The sequence below is a fragment of the Morone saxatilis genome, unplaced genomic scaffold, assembly GCF_004916995.1.
Source record: "Morone saxatilis isolate NCDOM2014 unplaced genomic scaffold, NCSU_SB_2.0 Contig16, whole genome shotgun sequence".
Lineage (NCBI taxonomy): Eukaryota > Metazoa > Chordata > Actinopteri > Moronidae > Morone > Morone saxatilis.
Genome location: NW_023339718.1, coordinates 4952552 through 4968675, shown reverse-complemented (window position 1 = coordinate 4968675; position 16124 = coordinate 4952552). Strand labels below are relative to the sequence as shown.

The window sequence follows — 16124 nt, the reverse complement described above, 5'->3', positions numbered from 1 at the left end:
GTGTTTCCTGCATGAAGATAACTTGGGCCTTAAATTTTCTCATTTTCAATATTACCTTACTTCTTTTAATTGGATTGTTCAACCCATTCACATTTAACGACACTAACGATATGCTGTTCATTTATAGCTTTGGAAGATGGCGTTATACACTTCCCTCGAACCGTTATTGCAGCCATGAGAACAAACAACAGCCCAAAGAACATTGAGCAACTCAACAGTAAAAAAAATCAAACTAAGATTACAACAGTAGGCACTTGCCCCCCACGTTTCCCCCGTGGGTTGAGGGGAAAATCCCATAAAATATGAGGGCCCCTCCTTATTGAGGTCCATTCTTGTTATCCAGATTCTCTTGAACATCTGTCTCATTATAGCTCACACATACAGAGTCTGATCAATCCTAACAATGAAGACTATTAAGTCCAATCACCCAGGTCCACTTAGATACAACCTCTTAGACTATTTATCTTCAGTGTCACATACTTTATTTGTCCATTCCTTGGTATTTCTGTAGTTTATGTTCAGTCAGGACCACTTTTGTCAAAATAACTTTTATTTCAAAGCCGAATATTACATTTTTGCTCAAGTCTTTTGCAGTCTCACGCAGTTTCGTATGTTTTCGGGCCGGTGTCCCAGTGTATCCTCATTCTGGCCATGGGTGTCTGGAAACGGATTCCTCTCTCTTTTAAAACTTTTCCCGCGTACTCCTTTCTTTTCTGAATTATTTCCGTGGCATAGTCGTGATCCAAGAAAAGCGCCCGGTTGTTATGTTGGGGTCTTTTCTTCTAGGCTTGCCTCAGTACCGTCTCTTTTGTTGTGTACTGGAGGAAGTTTACCACGATAGATCTCGGGGGTTTGCTGGAGTCCGGTTTTGGTACCAGAGCTCGGTGTGCGCGTTGTATTTGTAGGTCCATCTCTGCCGGCAAGGCGAGCTCGGTTTTTAGTAGCTGATTTATGAATTGTGTGGTTGAGCTGCCCTCTGCTCCCTCTTCCAGGCCAAAAATCCGAAGGTTGTTTCGCCGGTTTCTTCCCTCTTGGTTGGTCAATCTTTCTTGTAATATTTTATGTTGCTTCAGTGTTTGGAGGAGTAATTTTGATTTTTGATTAATGTCTCTCTTAAAATCCTTGAGTTCTTCCTTAAGCTCTTTTCCTTTCCTCTTTGAGTGTGGCAAGCTCGTTTTTCATCTCCGTTTTGAAGTTGTTGATTTCTTTAACGATGTCTTTCAGACCTGCACGTAGCATTTCAACAGTTCCGGTCTCCATGCTTTCGTCTTCTTCCCCCGTGTCCGACATGTCTCCTCCGTCATCGGGCAATTCGGGTTGTTTAACTGGGTTTTTGGTACTTTTTCGTCCTCTTGATTTTCCTCCCCTTTCCATGTTCAGAGCCAAAACGTTAAAACTCGTTTTAATAACCGAGTTCGGGGCTTTTTATCGAGTTTCGATCGGGAGCTAGCTGTCTATGCTGCCATCCTGAGCTGGGTCCCACGTGACCTCCTGGTATGAGTGGGGTTTGAGGGCAAAAATCTATAGAGTTGAGGGGAACTGCAGAGGTGACGACAATTCCCTTTGGCTATATCACCGTGAGTGACACTTTTCATATGACACACAATCATTTGATTCATTGCTAAAATTTAAAGGGACATTCATCCATATTTATGACAGGTGCTATATTGTGTCAGAAACAAATGTTTGGATTACCCCACTTACCTGCTATGAGGAAATGGGCTGTTACTCACCAGGAGTAAGTGGCTGTTAGTTCCTTACTGGTGGAACAAAAGGCGGGGCTTGACCTCAGACCTCAAGATATGGGTTATGCCAATCTCATGCAGTTTTGCACAAAAAACATGCAGTTTTTTGCATGTGGTACAAATATGTCATTTTCACCTAGTGTATTTGAATATTCCTGCACTGAAAAAAAGACTGGAGTTTTGGCACCTTTTTTGGTCCAGCTCAGGCGTTGATCAGTATTCCGAAAAGAGACAGCAGGTTGCCACCAGTGTCTCAAAAGAACGATACTTTAATGTTGAACATTCTTTGTTTGCATGTTTTCCCCCTTGTTTTATTTAGATACAATTTAGGACAAAATTTCTTGCCCCAGTTAACATCAAGTCTACTGTATAGAAAAGTACTATACTGTAGGTTCTGATCTCTTTCAACTTCAGCCATGCATCATTATGGGTGCTTTCATATTTCAGCATCAGTTTGTGTTTTAAATGTGTACCTGGTTGCCAGGGAATACACGAAAAACATAATTTCAGCTCACATGGTATAAACCACCAGTCTGCGTATCGGTGCCAGCTGATGACAAACGTCTTTCAGACTCACCTGGAGCAGCAGGTAACAGAGGGATAAGCCTCTCATACACACGCTGCTAATGTGGCCGCAGACAGGTGTCAGCCATCTTTAATGTTTATGACAGAGCTCTTTTCCTCTGGGCGTTGCTGATGTCATCAGGAGCCTGCTGTTATTAATGAATAATGTCTGGCAGCAGGAGCTTAGGTTTCAGCGCAAGTTCAAAATGATTCCATGGCTTCAAATGATCTCAGCAGAGGGAGAGAGGTAGCTCTCTATAAAACAATAAACAAATCAGCCTCATAAGTCGGAGAAACAACTCATATTACAGCTCACAACAGCCACAGGGGCCTCATGCATTGACAGACTGTAGAATGGGCCCTGCTGATCGGCTGTGAGCTTTATAACCGAATATAAGGTTCACATACTACTGCAGTATTTGTTTTGGAATTATATGCTCTATGAAATACACAATACAGATACAATTTAACATGAAAAAAGAGGTTTTCTTCCCAATATCTTTAGATTTCTGTTGTAAGACTTGGAGTTTTTATGGTATGAAAAGTCATACTGACACTGTTCCCAGAAGTGGAGGCAGAGGAAAAGAGACTGTCCTCTCAAGAAGAATGACAGCATCAGTTGTTTTCACATCTGTCCATCAGTTTATATTTAAGCGACAGTGCCCGCAAGTGGTTGTAGGAGTTATGAAGGGAGCAAAGGAGAAAGTCAGGTGAAGTTATTGTAGAGCCACAGTGTCTACATTGGGAGGAGGTCTTTAACACCAGGGACTATTTGTAGACAGTCAAAGTTAGTTTCTTTTAATCATGACGATGATAATTCCCTAATCTTAAAGGACCAGTGTGGATTTAGTGTTATTTAGCTGTGAAGTTGCAACGAACTGAACACAGCATCTTTATTTGACAACCTGTGAATGAGAACGGGCTGTGAAGCAAGTAGGAGAAACTGCGGTGGCTGCGAAACCCGCAAAAAAAAGCTAAAGGCCCTATCTAGAGCCTTTCTAGTCTTCCAACCACTCAAAGTGCTACGTGCCACATTCACCCTTTCACACACATTCACGCAGTGATGGCAAAGTCCATCGAACGGAAACTACGGATTCATTCACACACCGATGCACAGCATCGGGAGCAATTAGGGGTTCAGCATCTTGCTCAAGGATACTTTGACATGTGGCATGAGGAGACAGGGATCGAACCAACAAACTTCCGATTAGTGGACGACCCACTTTTCCTCTGAGCCACAGCAGAGCTGCAATGCAAAGCAGCCGCTAACAATGGACAGCCGATATATACGTCCAATCACACAACTGTAGTTGTCTTATCCTAAATGTGTGCTGTCTGGGACTTTGCTTGATAATCAAATGTCGGGCAAAACAGCGTAATAATGAGGTACTGTTGTGCTGCACTGATGAACTCTTGACCTCCAGATTATTTTGTGTAACATTTAGGACGATCTATTGTTAGTCAACATATGTCAATATTCATATGTTGTGTTTTCATTAATGTATAGTCACCTGACTATAGGAATCTTTGTGTTTTCGTTACCTTAGAATGAGACGTTTTTATCTGCAGAGGAAGCGGTGGCGGATTCCGCCATGTTTCTACAGTAGCCCAGAATAGACAAACCAAACCTTCTGTGTTTTTCACAGCCACCATAGTTTCTCCTACACAACGTTCTCATTCCCAGTTCATCAAATAAAGAAGCCAGTAGTTAGTTGGAATATGCAACTTTACCGCTAGATGCCACTAAATCCTACACACTGGTCCTTTAAGCAAACATGTCTGTTGGGCACAAATCCAAACAAATGTCATATCATCATGATTTAGTTTAGTTTTTTTTCCCAGTAAAAATGAAATGATCATTCCCATTAAATTTAATCCTATAATAATATCTGTAAAAATAATCGCAATATGCTGTTTTTACCATTTTGTGCAGCCCTCGTGCTGCCCCACAGCATACATATTAACGTGTTAAAAAAAAGACATCTTTTTTTAGAGGCTACTTTACTCATGTGGCTAACCTTTCCTTGGCAAGTGAACAGCAAATATTGAAGACTTCACATATTGGAAACTTGCCTTCTGTGCATTTACGCACAGATGAAATGCAAACTGCCACACTGGCAGTCCGGGGCAGTGTATTTTCATCACTCCTCATCTTTATTTCTCATTCCTGACATTTTAAAAACGGAGCTCATATTCTGGAGCCTAAAAATTAAACAAATGTTTGTTGAATAAAATGTGCCCACAGCTGCAGGACTTCGTCCCAGACAAACACTGATTGGATCCATAGGAGCCATTAGTTTTTAATATAACCAGGAGGGGCGCACAGGGTGCCACATTTCTGAGTGCGAGTGCAGAGAAAATGAAAACAACTTACTACATGATTAAGGCTGGTGCTGGCCTAAATTGTTACTTTAAAAACTAGGTTGCTCATCAGAGTGTTAACATTACAACGCTTCTGACCCTGTCAGCTTGAAAAATGAGTTTAGTTGAAAATTGTAATTATTTTTAGTCTAGTCTTTTGGACAAGCATTTGTATCAGTCAATTAGATGCACCAGCAGTGGCACACCTTCCCTTCTCCTCACTTCATCTGCCCGCTCACAGCCCACTTTAATTATCTGCGAGCAGGATCTCCTCCACCTTATTAATGCTTGTAAATTCTGCCCAAGTACAAGAATCGCCTTTGGCTGTGAAGGTGGGATTTTTCACCTTTTTTTTCTGAACTAACTTTGCAGGGGGGGATGATCTGTGGGTGGACAGCAACAGCTGCAGCTGCACTGTGAGCACAGAAGTGGATGGCATACGATGGAGAGAGGGCCTTTTCTTAATAATGTGCCACAGGAAGAGCGTGGAACCGCGCAGTTCAAAGCATTCACACTCGCCCAGGTCGGTTTGCAGCGTCGGAGCCGACCTGCTGAGCTGTGCTGGAGGAAATCTATAGAAACAAATTTACTCCAAGTCTGGGCATGTGCAGAAGATAACAGGCTTCAATTACAAAGCTCTTTCTCCTAATTGAAAAAGCAGCTAATAGCTTAAGTGCTCGCTATCTGGGGTAGCTAAAATAATGTGCAGGGGGCTCACTGGGTTGGGACACTTACAGTATGCCTCTGGCTGTGGGTTTGAACCCCGGAGCGGATACATCTCTTTCCTGACACTCTCCACTGTGTGCCATTCAATAAAACTGAAATGCCTCCTCATATATCAGGGGAGATTGTGCTGCATTGCCTGTATTGTGATGCAAACGGTGCTACACACCATGGCTGCACAGCATGGGCTTCTTGTACTGCAACCTACAATCAATCCTGACACAAGTTACTAATAAACACGATACTGTATCAGATTGAATAACGCAGCCGATTAAACATGCAGAAAAATCCGGCTGTTCAAAGTGTCAACACACACACAGAGGAAAAAAAAAATCCCATCACATTTTTAACTACTGAGGCTGCTCCCTTGAGCTTTAGAGGGCATGGAATAACAAAGCTGAGGGAAGTCTCGGTTCCTTACCTCTGATGGGCTATTAGTTATTCTAGCTAGCAGAAGCCCCATTAGGTCTGCCATTTAATGCTCCCATGCCACATTCTCACATGAAAGCTACAAGATTGATAAGCCGACCATCTCACCTCAAGCTTCTCTCGCGTTTGAGAAATGCTCTGCCGCAGATAATCTGACAAAGGGCTGATTTAGCTACCTGTGTACCATCGTGGCAAGTGACATTACTGAAAACAATGAAACGTATTTGCGCCGGCCTCTCCGGTGACTCCAGTGAAAGGACACAGCAAGAGTGTGAGCGGCGCTGCAGCACAATCCACTGACTTAAAACTTATAGAATGATTTATAGGCTCCACGTGGAATATAGGAAATGAGCTGTGTGGCAGTTTGAGATAAAACTTTGTCTCTGAGCTGAGCTGACAGGCACAATGGAGAAGAAAGATGTCTCCTGTACTTCGCTGCATGTCTGCTCAGTCCGACAAAAGGTGCAGCTAAGTTTCCTGTGACACGACAACAACATGTCCTGTTAATCACACTTAACCATACTGCCAAATGGGGGGAAAAAAGCTGGTGGACAAAGGAAGATGGATGCATGGCATTAAGGAGGAAAAAAAGGCACCAAAAAAATCTGCCTAATCAAGCATGAGCAAACTGATTAGTCCTTCTGTCTCAATCCCTCTGCGCCGTACAGCGGGTCAGACTCAGGCGTGTGAAGGAATTTAAACTCTTTTGAAAGTTTCACTTCTTGAAGACCAATAGAGATAATACACTGTAAAACCTGATGAGTCAGCTCAACTCAAACTGTTGGGAGTTAATAAGGCAAACGGTTACCTCAAACAATTTAAAAATAAATGAAAGAAATATTCAATTTGAGTACATGTAACAAGTATTTATTGTAACTTGATAAATTAAGCTAATGGTACCAATTCTATTCAGTTAACTGAACTTAAAAGTAGTAAATATATTACACTCTGTAAAACTTCCATGAAAGTGTAACTACACCCTTCTGTCCTGCTAGCTCCCTCCATTAAAATACATCAAAGACCTGCAAAGGACAGTGACTCGATCGCAGTGATTGACAGACTGACCACAGCAGTGGGAGAGTCCACTGGAGCTTTTACAGTCACTAGAAGCACATTCATGGGCGTCTATAGAAGCTTCTGTGTGGTACCCATGTTGGAGCTAAGCTAATGGCTCAGAGAGGCCAACTCTCTGGTGTGTGTGTGTGTGTGTCTGTGGGGGAACAGATTTTAATACATTTGTTAATAATGTCAATTTTAAAAGCAGCAACGACGTGTTTCATGGCAGTATAGTCATATAATTCAGTTTATAGCTCAAAAACCATTTCAATCACTGAACTCTTTCATTCCTTTTTGGAAATATCAGATTGTTTATTTAAACCAGTATGAATATTACTTACTAAAACGCAGGCTTTTGAATCACATATTAATGACAAATTATTAATTTGATCATTTGATACTTTGGTGCTCGTGGTTTTTTGTGACATTCACAGATTGAATTGTGGAGACAGAAGTTTAAACATTTATATTTGTGTAGGTAATCTAAGCAGCTTAAAACTCACTCAAGCTTTAAGAGATTTTATACATCCAAAGAATGTATATTAAATAATTGATACCTGCTTTTATTTGTAAAAACATGGAGCCACAACAGGCTAGTAAAGTAGACCCTGCTTCTAATTAGGACCCTGCTTTTAATTGATGTGTTACAGTATGCAGCATTACTCAGTACAGAATTTATGGTAATATTACCACTTAAGTTGAATTAAGTCCTCCACTAAAGCAAATTATGACATTACCTGTCAAAGCATTTACAATTAATCAATTATCAAAATGGTAGGCAATTAATCCAATTGTTACTGCTGTAATTAAGTTGTTAACAAAGACCTGCTTATCTTTAGGTGACTTTACACTTTGGGGGACCATTAAGAATTATCTGAATGCATATTTGATGTTTAAATCTGATGATTTAAATAAACTGAAAAAAGTTTAATGGCAATGTGTGATTGAACACTTTTTAGAGGATTAAGTTGTGTCAACTTACTTGTTTTAATAAGATATGCTGTTGGGTTTTACAGTGAGCATAATGCAGTTTGTTACTGCAGCAGTACACAAAAGCCAGACAGAAATTGAGCCCAAAAACGTAATTTATCTTTTATATGGCTGCAGGCCTTTAGTGTTCTCCAGCCTGCGGTGACTGTTTGAACTTTAAGATTTTAAAAAACAAATGAGTAAAATCTTAAGTACACGATTGCTAGAGGCAGAAAAGGGAGAACGGGATATATGATCAGCTGGTGTGAGTGCAAATATTAACATTGATAACAGCAACAAACAAATATGAAAACTCACACGACTGGTGTGTTTGCCACTACAGCTGTTGTAGCAAACGCACAGGATAGGAGAGGACCACCTGCACAGTGACTTGATCCAATACATTTTTATCATCCTGTTCTGGACAGCAAGCCATTTGTGAATAAATAACAGACTGGCTGTTAATACACAGATTCATCGAATGAGCTCTTTTATGTCAGGGATGAAAGATGAGCCCCCACTTTGTTTATCGTGCATCTTACTGTATGCAAGTTATCTGGGAAAAGGGAGCTGCCACTGCAGTTTCGGCTAATGGGAATCATATTTTAGCAATAAAACTGCATGATTCAGGACAACAGCTGGGTAATCATATGGAACTGAACAAACCCAGCATATTGCAGAACAAGTCACCATGCACCGACCTTTACTTCCTTATCCCAGAACAGACAAGAGCAGAGGAGAAAAAAACACAAAGTATTTTTCTCCGCAGATTGTTAGAAAATTTACCTCTCATGCCTCGCAGTGGAAATGGATTTTTGGAGGGCAACGGTCATACCTCGCATTCCCTGGAGCCTGAGATGGTGTATGTGTAAGGTCCTGTCCCATTAACCAGCACATCCATAGTCTCTGAGTGTGAAGGCTTGTAGTCCACATAGTACTCTTGCAGTGGTGAATTAAGGGAGCGCTCAGTCTCCCGTGCCTTTTTCTGACGTTTTTTAACCGCCGAGCGCTGCTGAAGCTGCTTGATGCTGCTGGGATAGCGCTTCCATGAGACGTAGATAACCAGTAGAATTATAGCCACAGATAAGAGGAGGGCCACGCTACCGGCTATGATCTTGTGGAAGGACACATACTCAGTGTCGGGCAGGGGGATGGTGGGGGAGGCCTCGGAAGGAGTAGGGGAGACTGTCCTGTTCCAGATTAGCTTCTTATCCACCACGGGCTGTGTGGGAAGAGGCTGCAGCTCGGGATGAAACACGGGAGTGAGGGGCGATGTCGTTGAGGGGATGGGGGTGGGTGTTGCTCTACAGATGTTATAAGTCTCCACCACATCAGTCACCTTCTCTCCTTGTGCCTCCTTTGGGCCGGCACAAATCATAGTGGACTCCTTGTTGCCCTTAAAGGCCTGCAGCCAGGCCACCAGGGGACATATGTTGGGGTTACAGAACCACAGATTACCTGCCAGACTGATGGTGGTGAGGGAGATCCAAGCCTCCACCGTCTGCTGGGACACATTGCTGAGCTTGTTGGAGTCCAGGTTAAGAGTCTGCAGGTTGGGGAGGCATTGAAAGGTACTCGGGTCCAGCACCTGGAGCTCATTTCCCGAGAGGTCCAGCTTTTGCAAGGAAGTCCACATCCACGGCAGGCCCTGGGTCAGCAGTTTGATACGGTTCCACTGCAGATAGAGCGCCCTCAGGTTGGTCAGACGGGGGAAATGAGCAAAGTTTATCTTTGAGAACTGGTTGTGCTCCAGGTGAAGCTCGATAAGCTTTAGGAGTCCCGCAAAGGCGTTACGTGTGAGGCTCCGTAGCCTGTTGTAGCCAATATCGAGAAACTCCAGGTTGCGACAGTCGAGGAAAACTCGCATTGGGACTGTTTTCAAGGAGTTTGACCTCAAGTGTAAACTGAGGAGTTTCCGTAGACCCAGGAACTGATTCGGCTGGAGAAACTGCAGCTTATTGTAGGAAAGGTCAAGATTACGCAGATTGGGAACATCGTGGAAAGTATTGTTTTTCAGCTGTGTGATCTTATTGGAGCTGAGGATCAGTTCTTTGAGCCGCCGTATCCCGTGGAAAGCCTGGCCGTCCACGGCGTTGATGTAATTGTGGTCGAGGTAGAGCCACACGAGTTGACTCAGTCCTGCGAACTGGTGGGCTCTGAGGTTGGCCAGGCTGTTGTAACGCAGGGAGAGGCCCTGCGTGCCTACAGACACATTGCTTGGCACATCGCGGAAGGCATTGGATTCGCAGTATATTATTTTCCCATCACATCTACAGCTCTGGGGGCAGGGACGCTCACGGATGCCGCTCGGAGCAGCAAGCAGCCAGACGGGCACCACCACTGTGAACACAAGCCATCTGAAAAGCACGAGAAGTCCTGCAGACACAGAAAAGTGAAGACTTAAGAGCATAAAACATGTAGAAATGAAGACAAATACACACAGTGTACAGCAGAATAAATAATAACAGAAATGAAACTGAATCGGGAACCAAACAGTGTCACCCACACTGTTCTGATGCATTTGTCAACACAGGAGGTTGTTCGCAGCCTACTTCATTTACATCCCTGTGGTCATGGCACATCTATCACACACTTACATTCATTATCACAGTCAAAGTCATGTTCTTGAGACACTGGAAAGGTGATTGATCACTACATGCATCAGGCATTATCCGTCAAATAGTTGTTGAGAGAGAAAAAAACATCTTCAGATCCTGAAGCCTGCAGTCATCACTCATAAACCACAGGGGGGGCGAAGACACCAGCAACATCAGCTTTAAGTGAAATAAAGGCAAACCACTAAAGACTTTGCGCAGAAATGCAGACCACAAGTAGCTTGCGGAACAGTGTACCTACCCATATTTGCGCGGTGTCGGCTTCTCCTCATGTTTCAGGGCTCTCTGTTGCCGGTCCACATGTTAGACGCACTCGGCGTTTGGTCCAAATAGTTGGACACGCACCCAGGACGCCCGTCTTCACGGAGAATATACGCACTTTGCGCCGCAGCCAGACCCGCTTTGCGCACGGCCGCACACCTGTCGGAGATTTGAGTAGCTCCAGAAGGTGTGCACCAACCTCTCTCTGCCTCTGTTACCGCACAACATCAGCCTGATAATGCATATTTCTCTCCCACCTTACAAAGCCCTTGAATGGACGCGCTCAAGCCTGTAGTCTCGGGAGGATGACAGTGAGCAGAGCGCGTCTTTGGGAGGCTATAAAATACATCTTAAACACCGAGTCGACAGTTGTTCAATCTGGGTTAAGTGGCAGAAAAGACGCAGGAAAACCGACCAAGTCCAGAAATTTGAGAGGAAAAAAAACCCCAAACTGTGGTCCAAAGCCGACAAGTTGGATGTATCCGGATTCAGCTGTGGACAGCGGAGGGAAAAGGCGCAGTCTGCTGTGGATCAGACCCGTTGACCGTGGCATCAAGAATAAATCAGTTGTATAGCAACAGGAATGATGTTGGTGGAGGATTATACTGAGCTCACTGGTGCTGGTTTCAGGACTTGAGATGCCCTCTCCTGGTCACTGAGTGACTCTCCGCAGCCCACACCACCAGTAGACTTCATTGTCCTCATGAACAGAGCCTGCATATAAATGCTCTGCTCCTCCACTGCCAGTCAAACTGCACATATATCTCATGCAACACGTTCAGTTTGTGAGATTAAATGCAAAAAAATATATAAAGTTTGTCACTTTTATGACCTAAATTCTGACTACAGGCTCACATGACAAGAAGAAACTCATTATACAGACAGTTAGCTCTGCAGGGGACCCAGGGGGAGCTTCACAATATGCTATTTCTTGACATGTATTTTTATTTTTCTGTATCTTTATCATCTTGGATTATGTGTAAAATGAGGCTGTTATTGATGTGTATGTATATCATTAACTGACAAACAAAGAAATAAACAAGTGAGTTCCCCCAAAAGCTTTTGTGTTCTGTTGATATATATAAGCTGTTGATATATATTATATATATATATATATATATATATATGTAATAATATGTTGTCGGAATATTATTACTGATGCATTAATGAGCATTTTGGATGCTGCAGCTGATATTTATTTTCTTTAATTTATGCCTTTTAATACAGAATGCATCATATTTTAGAAATTCATTACACGTTTTGTACAAATCTTAATCTGCAAGTAACTATATTAAATATACAATGTAAAAAGTACATAGTTTTTCTCCAAAATGCAGTGGAACAGAAGGACTGTAACATACTTTATGTGATAAAAACCACCTGAACCACATTGTTAAGGTGGCTGGGAAGGTGTGAGGTGTCCCACAGACCCTCCTGATGGCTATGACAGGCCTGTACTGGACTGTATAAGCCAGCTCTACCCTCGGGCTGTTAGAGTACCAAGACTCAAGTGCAATAGGAGTAAAACCTCCTTTGTTCCCCGTGAAATAACCCTGCTTCTTGTGCTAGTGTTTAGCTAGTGTTTATTTTAGCACCTTATTTGCGTATGTGTAATCTCAGCATCTGGGATCATAAAATGTACTTTAAAAAGGAATTTAATTACGTTACTTGAGTAAATGTACTTAATTACTTCCTCCACTGGTAGTTTTCTGTTGTGGTGCCACCTGCCGATAGTTTCCTGCATTAATTGCAGTTTTATGTCGTGCAGTACCTGACGCAGTATCAGCAGTATGTGGCCGGTGCTGTTTCTGATTATATTGCTGGTCTGCGAAGCCGCAGTGTTGGCAGGAGCTGTAGTGAACCCCCGCTGACCTCAGAGGACCCCCAGTGGTTTTAATATGATTCTTAATTAGTGCTTCATAAGCAGGTATAGGCCTATAATGGAAAGGTCAGCTTGTTAGGCCTAAGTTTGAGTCACCATGAGAAACAGTAACAAGCAAAGAAAAACAATGTGTATTGTCTTGTATTGTGTTTCTATAAGCAGGGGCGTAGCACAGAATTCTGCACCCGGTGCACAAACATACTATATGGGCCCCTCTGCACATGAGGCCCTGTATTCAGTCCCTTTTCACCCTCAATCCTACAGCTATAGGAACCAGATGTTGACCATTTCTAGTAAAACATTCAAACATAATATCTAATAATACAACCTACAACTGGCTCCTGGTCCCGTCGCCCTGAAGGTCAGATCCTCTAACCCGCCCTCCGACCCCAGAGTGTCATTCACACTCACAGATACTTCTTCTGCCTTTTAACAGGTAGTTTTTCCTTGCCCCCATTGCAAAGTGCTTGCTCATGGTGGTACTGTTGGGTCTAACTTCTGTTATGAATTGGCGCTATTCAAATAAAATTGAATTGAATTGAATAGATACCAAGATGGGGAGGAAACAAAAGGGAATACAAAATAATAAAATAATAAAATAAATAAAAAAACATTAAAAAACTAAAATAAAAATAAAACTATATTAAAAGAGGGAAAAATTAAAAATGAATTAATACAATGATATAAAAGAAAGGAAAATAAAATAATAAATTAATAAATAAAAAATAAAACTATACTAAGAAAGAGGGAAAAATTAAAAATAATAATACATTTAATTAAATATAAATAAACAAAATAAAAATCACTAAAATAATATAGAAATAATAGTGATAAAATATATAATGCAGAATAATAATGGGAAGAATCTAATAACTGAGGGGGTGTCAGCTCATTTGTCTGTTGATTGTTAATAATCGGGGTGTAAATATGTTCTAAAAAGTGTTGCCAGGTTCAAACAAACAGTCAAACATTTCTAAATCTACATACTTACATGCTTTCTTATTAATATTATTATGTTCATTATCTGATTTAAAACCTTTGACTGGTTGGATCAGACAACAACAGATAGAAATGTGTTTATCTTTTATTTATTTGGTTTTAAATATAATTTTTAAAGCTCCTCTGGGACTTTTCCCCCACTCATTGTTGCGTGTTGACACTGAAATGCTTCATGCGTAAACAAAAGGTGCTTTAAAGGCCTCATAATGGGGACTTTGAGTCGAGGTCAGAACCATCACTCCTAATGGGTCCCTCTGCCCCTGTACTTAATGAGTGGCGTAATTACCTGTGATGGACATTAACGAACATTTGACCTCAAGTTGCGGACAGTTTGTGACGCAGAGAATCGGCAGAACCAAAAATAAAAGTAATGCATCTGGCACCTCGGCAGAAGCCACTGATTTAATTTCCATTGTTAGATCAATCACCTAACTGGAGTTGAAGGACGGGGCAGGAACCTGAACACACACATAGCAAGGTGAGTGGAAGAAATACACTGTGGATATAACATCCTTCAGGACACTGTATCTAAAGATTTTATTGGACAAAACTGTTAAAACATGTCAGTAAAAGATTGTAAAAAGTTAAATAAAGTTTATGTAACCCTGAAATACAGTCATATTTCATGGATAAACTGTATTTAAATGATGTTTTGTAGGTATTTATATGTAATAAAGTATTATTTTCATAAGGAAAAGCTGTTTCTTTTAATGGTAAAAACTTGTATTAATACAGTAAAATATAGAATAACAACAGGAAAATCAACATTATTATTATCCTTTTACCATAATTTTAGAATAGTGTATAAATGAAGCATGGATGACATTTGTTTCAATAAATCTGTTTCAAAATTAAGATGAAAGATAAATATATACACTTTTAAATACAAAATAAATTGATTAGACTTAAATTAAAACATGTCACAAAGCATTTTACCTGGTATTTCTTATCTATTTGTGACAAATAATTCATTTAAATTGAAGGTGTTCAAAAATATTGTTATTTTTGTCTCTACTTGCTTTTCAGTGAGTCCTTTATTAGAATGTTGCAGCTGCTCTTCCTGGGATCCACACAAAACATAAAAAATAGATAAGACACTAATATAAAAAACTCCACTAACACTTTTTATTATACACATTCTCATATGTATTTATATATGTGTTTATTCCTCCAGCTATGTTTGTAGTGCATCTGAATGATTGTTGTATTTCTTTGTTTTATTCATATTTATATTTATATAGCACCGTTGGAGAAACGTGCACTCTGTTTGTGGAAACAACAATAAACAACCTTGATACACTGAATTCATAAGCACTGAATGTACATACACAGTGAAACCGACAATGTCTTTATATTCCTCTATAAAAACAAAGAAAATGTACAAAATGGGGCTACAGGACTGTAAACTGTTGCTTCTCTTGTTTTATAAACCTTGTTTTATTGTATAATTTAGCAATCACAGCAAATACAACAGTACATTCATCATTATATAACTGTAGTTAAAGCTCCACGACGACCGCAGCATCCGTAGTGTGTGCATGTTCTCAGGGCTGAGAGGTCAAAGGTTGCAGCAGGAGGACTCGGCTCGAGTAGCATCTAGAGCCACAGAGTGTTACGTGTCCTGAGGAGCCTCGTGTGCCGACTTCACAACAACCGCGGTGATAAGGGTCGAGCTTCTACCAGCCTGCGGGATGAGAACTATCAGAAGAGGGTCGGACCGGCTACATTTTCTCCCCGCAGATACAGTGCCAGGTGCAGGTGTCCCATGGGATAGAAAGGAGAGTTAGATTAGATTGATGCACGTAGTCGTAGGTGCAGGTTGGGGACACGTGTTAGAGGGTTTGGGTCTATATTATATCACCCGACAGGAGTTAACCTTCAGAACTGGGTTGGCGTTACACGTATTATGCTGATCTTGTTCTCCTCCAGCAAGCCTCAGTAAATTCTGCTGTGTTAGTCATCAAGGTCTCCTGAATTCTTCATCCAGTTCGAGTGGTTCATCTTCTTCACACCCAGAAAGGGCAGAGCAAACACTGGCTCCACATAGTTTTAGTTTTTCTCCTTTAAGCTTGGAAGGAGAGGGTGAAACGAAGGAGTTGCAATCAGAGAGTGACATATTTTAGAACTTTTTATACAATTCTTTGTCCGTATTATGTATTTTTTAAATATCTTTTAACAATTCTTTGACAAATTCAATGTTTTCTTGTATTAGACAATTTACTTTGCAGAGATATAAACCTACTGTATAGGTTTTTTAAGTTTTCTTACAACTCTTAAAATCAAGAAGGCCTCACAACCCCCAGGTTGGGAACCACTGCTTTAGAATGAGCCACATGTATTTAAGGAAGCGGCTCCTCTTCTGGTGGAGTCCGCCATGTTTGTACAGTAGCCCAGAGCAGACAAACCAAACACTGGCTCTAGATAGGGGCCTTTCGTGTTTAAGTTTCACGTTCACTCCTCCTGGTTGCAATCTGTTATTTTATTTATAAGAATATACCGCTCACGGTCTCTTTTTTCTTT

General features: G+C 41.3%; 1 protein-coding gene across 1 annotated transcript in view; it reads right to left on the bottom strand.

Moving 5' to 3' along the window:
- The window catches only part of LOC118325467 (leucine-rich repeat transmembrane neuronal protein 4-like), a 52146-nt gene extending 40727 nt beyond the window's left edge, over window positions 1-11419 (bottom strand). The window contains exons 1-3 of the mRNA XM_035658174.1: window positions 11339-11419; window positions 10808-10934; window positions 8683-10223 (exon numbers count right to left, since the gene is read on the bottom strand). Coding sequence (XP_035514067.1) covers window positions 8683-10223; window positions 10808-10934; window positions 11339-11419 — 1749 coding nt within the window. The remainder of the gene's footprint in view (window positions 1-8682; window positions 10224-10807; window positions 10935-11338) is intronic.
- Between the last annotated feature and the right edge of the window lie 4705 nt (window positions 11420-16124).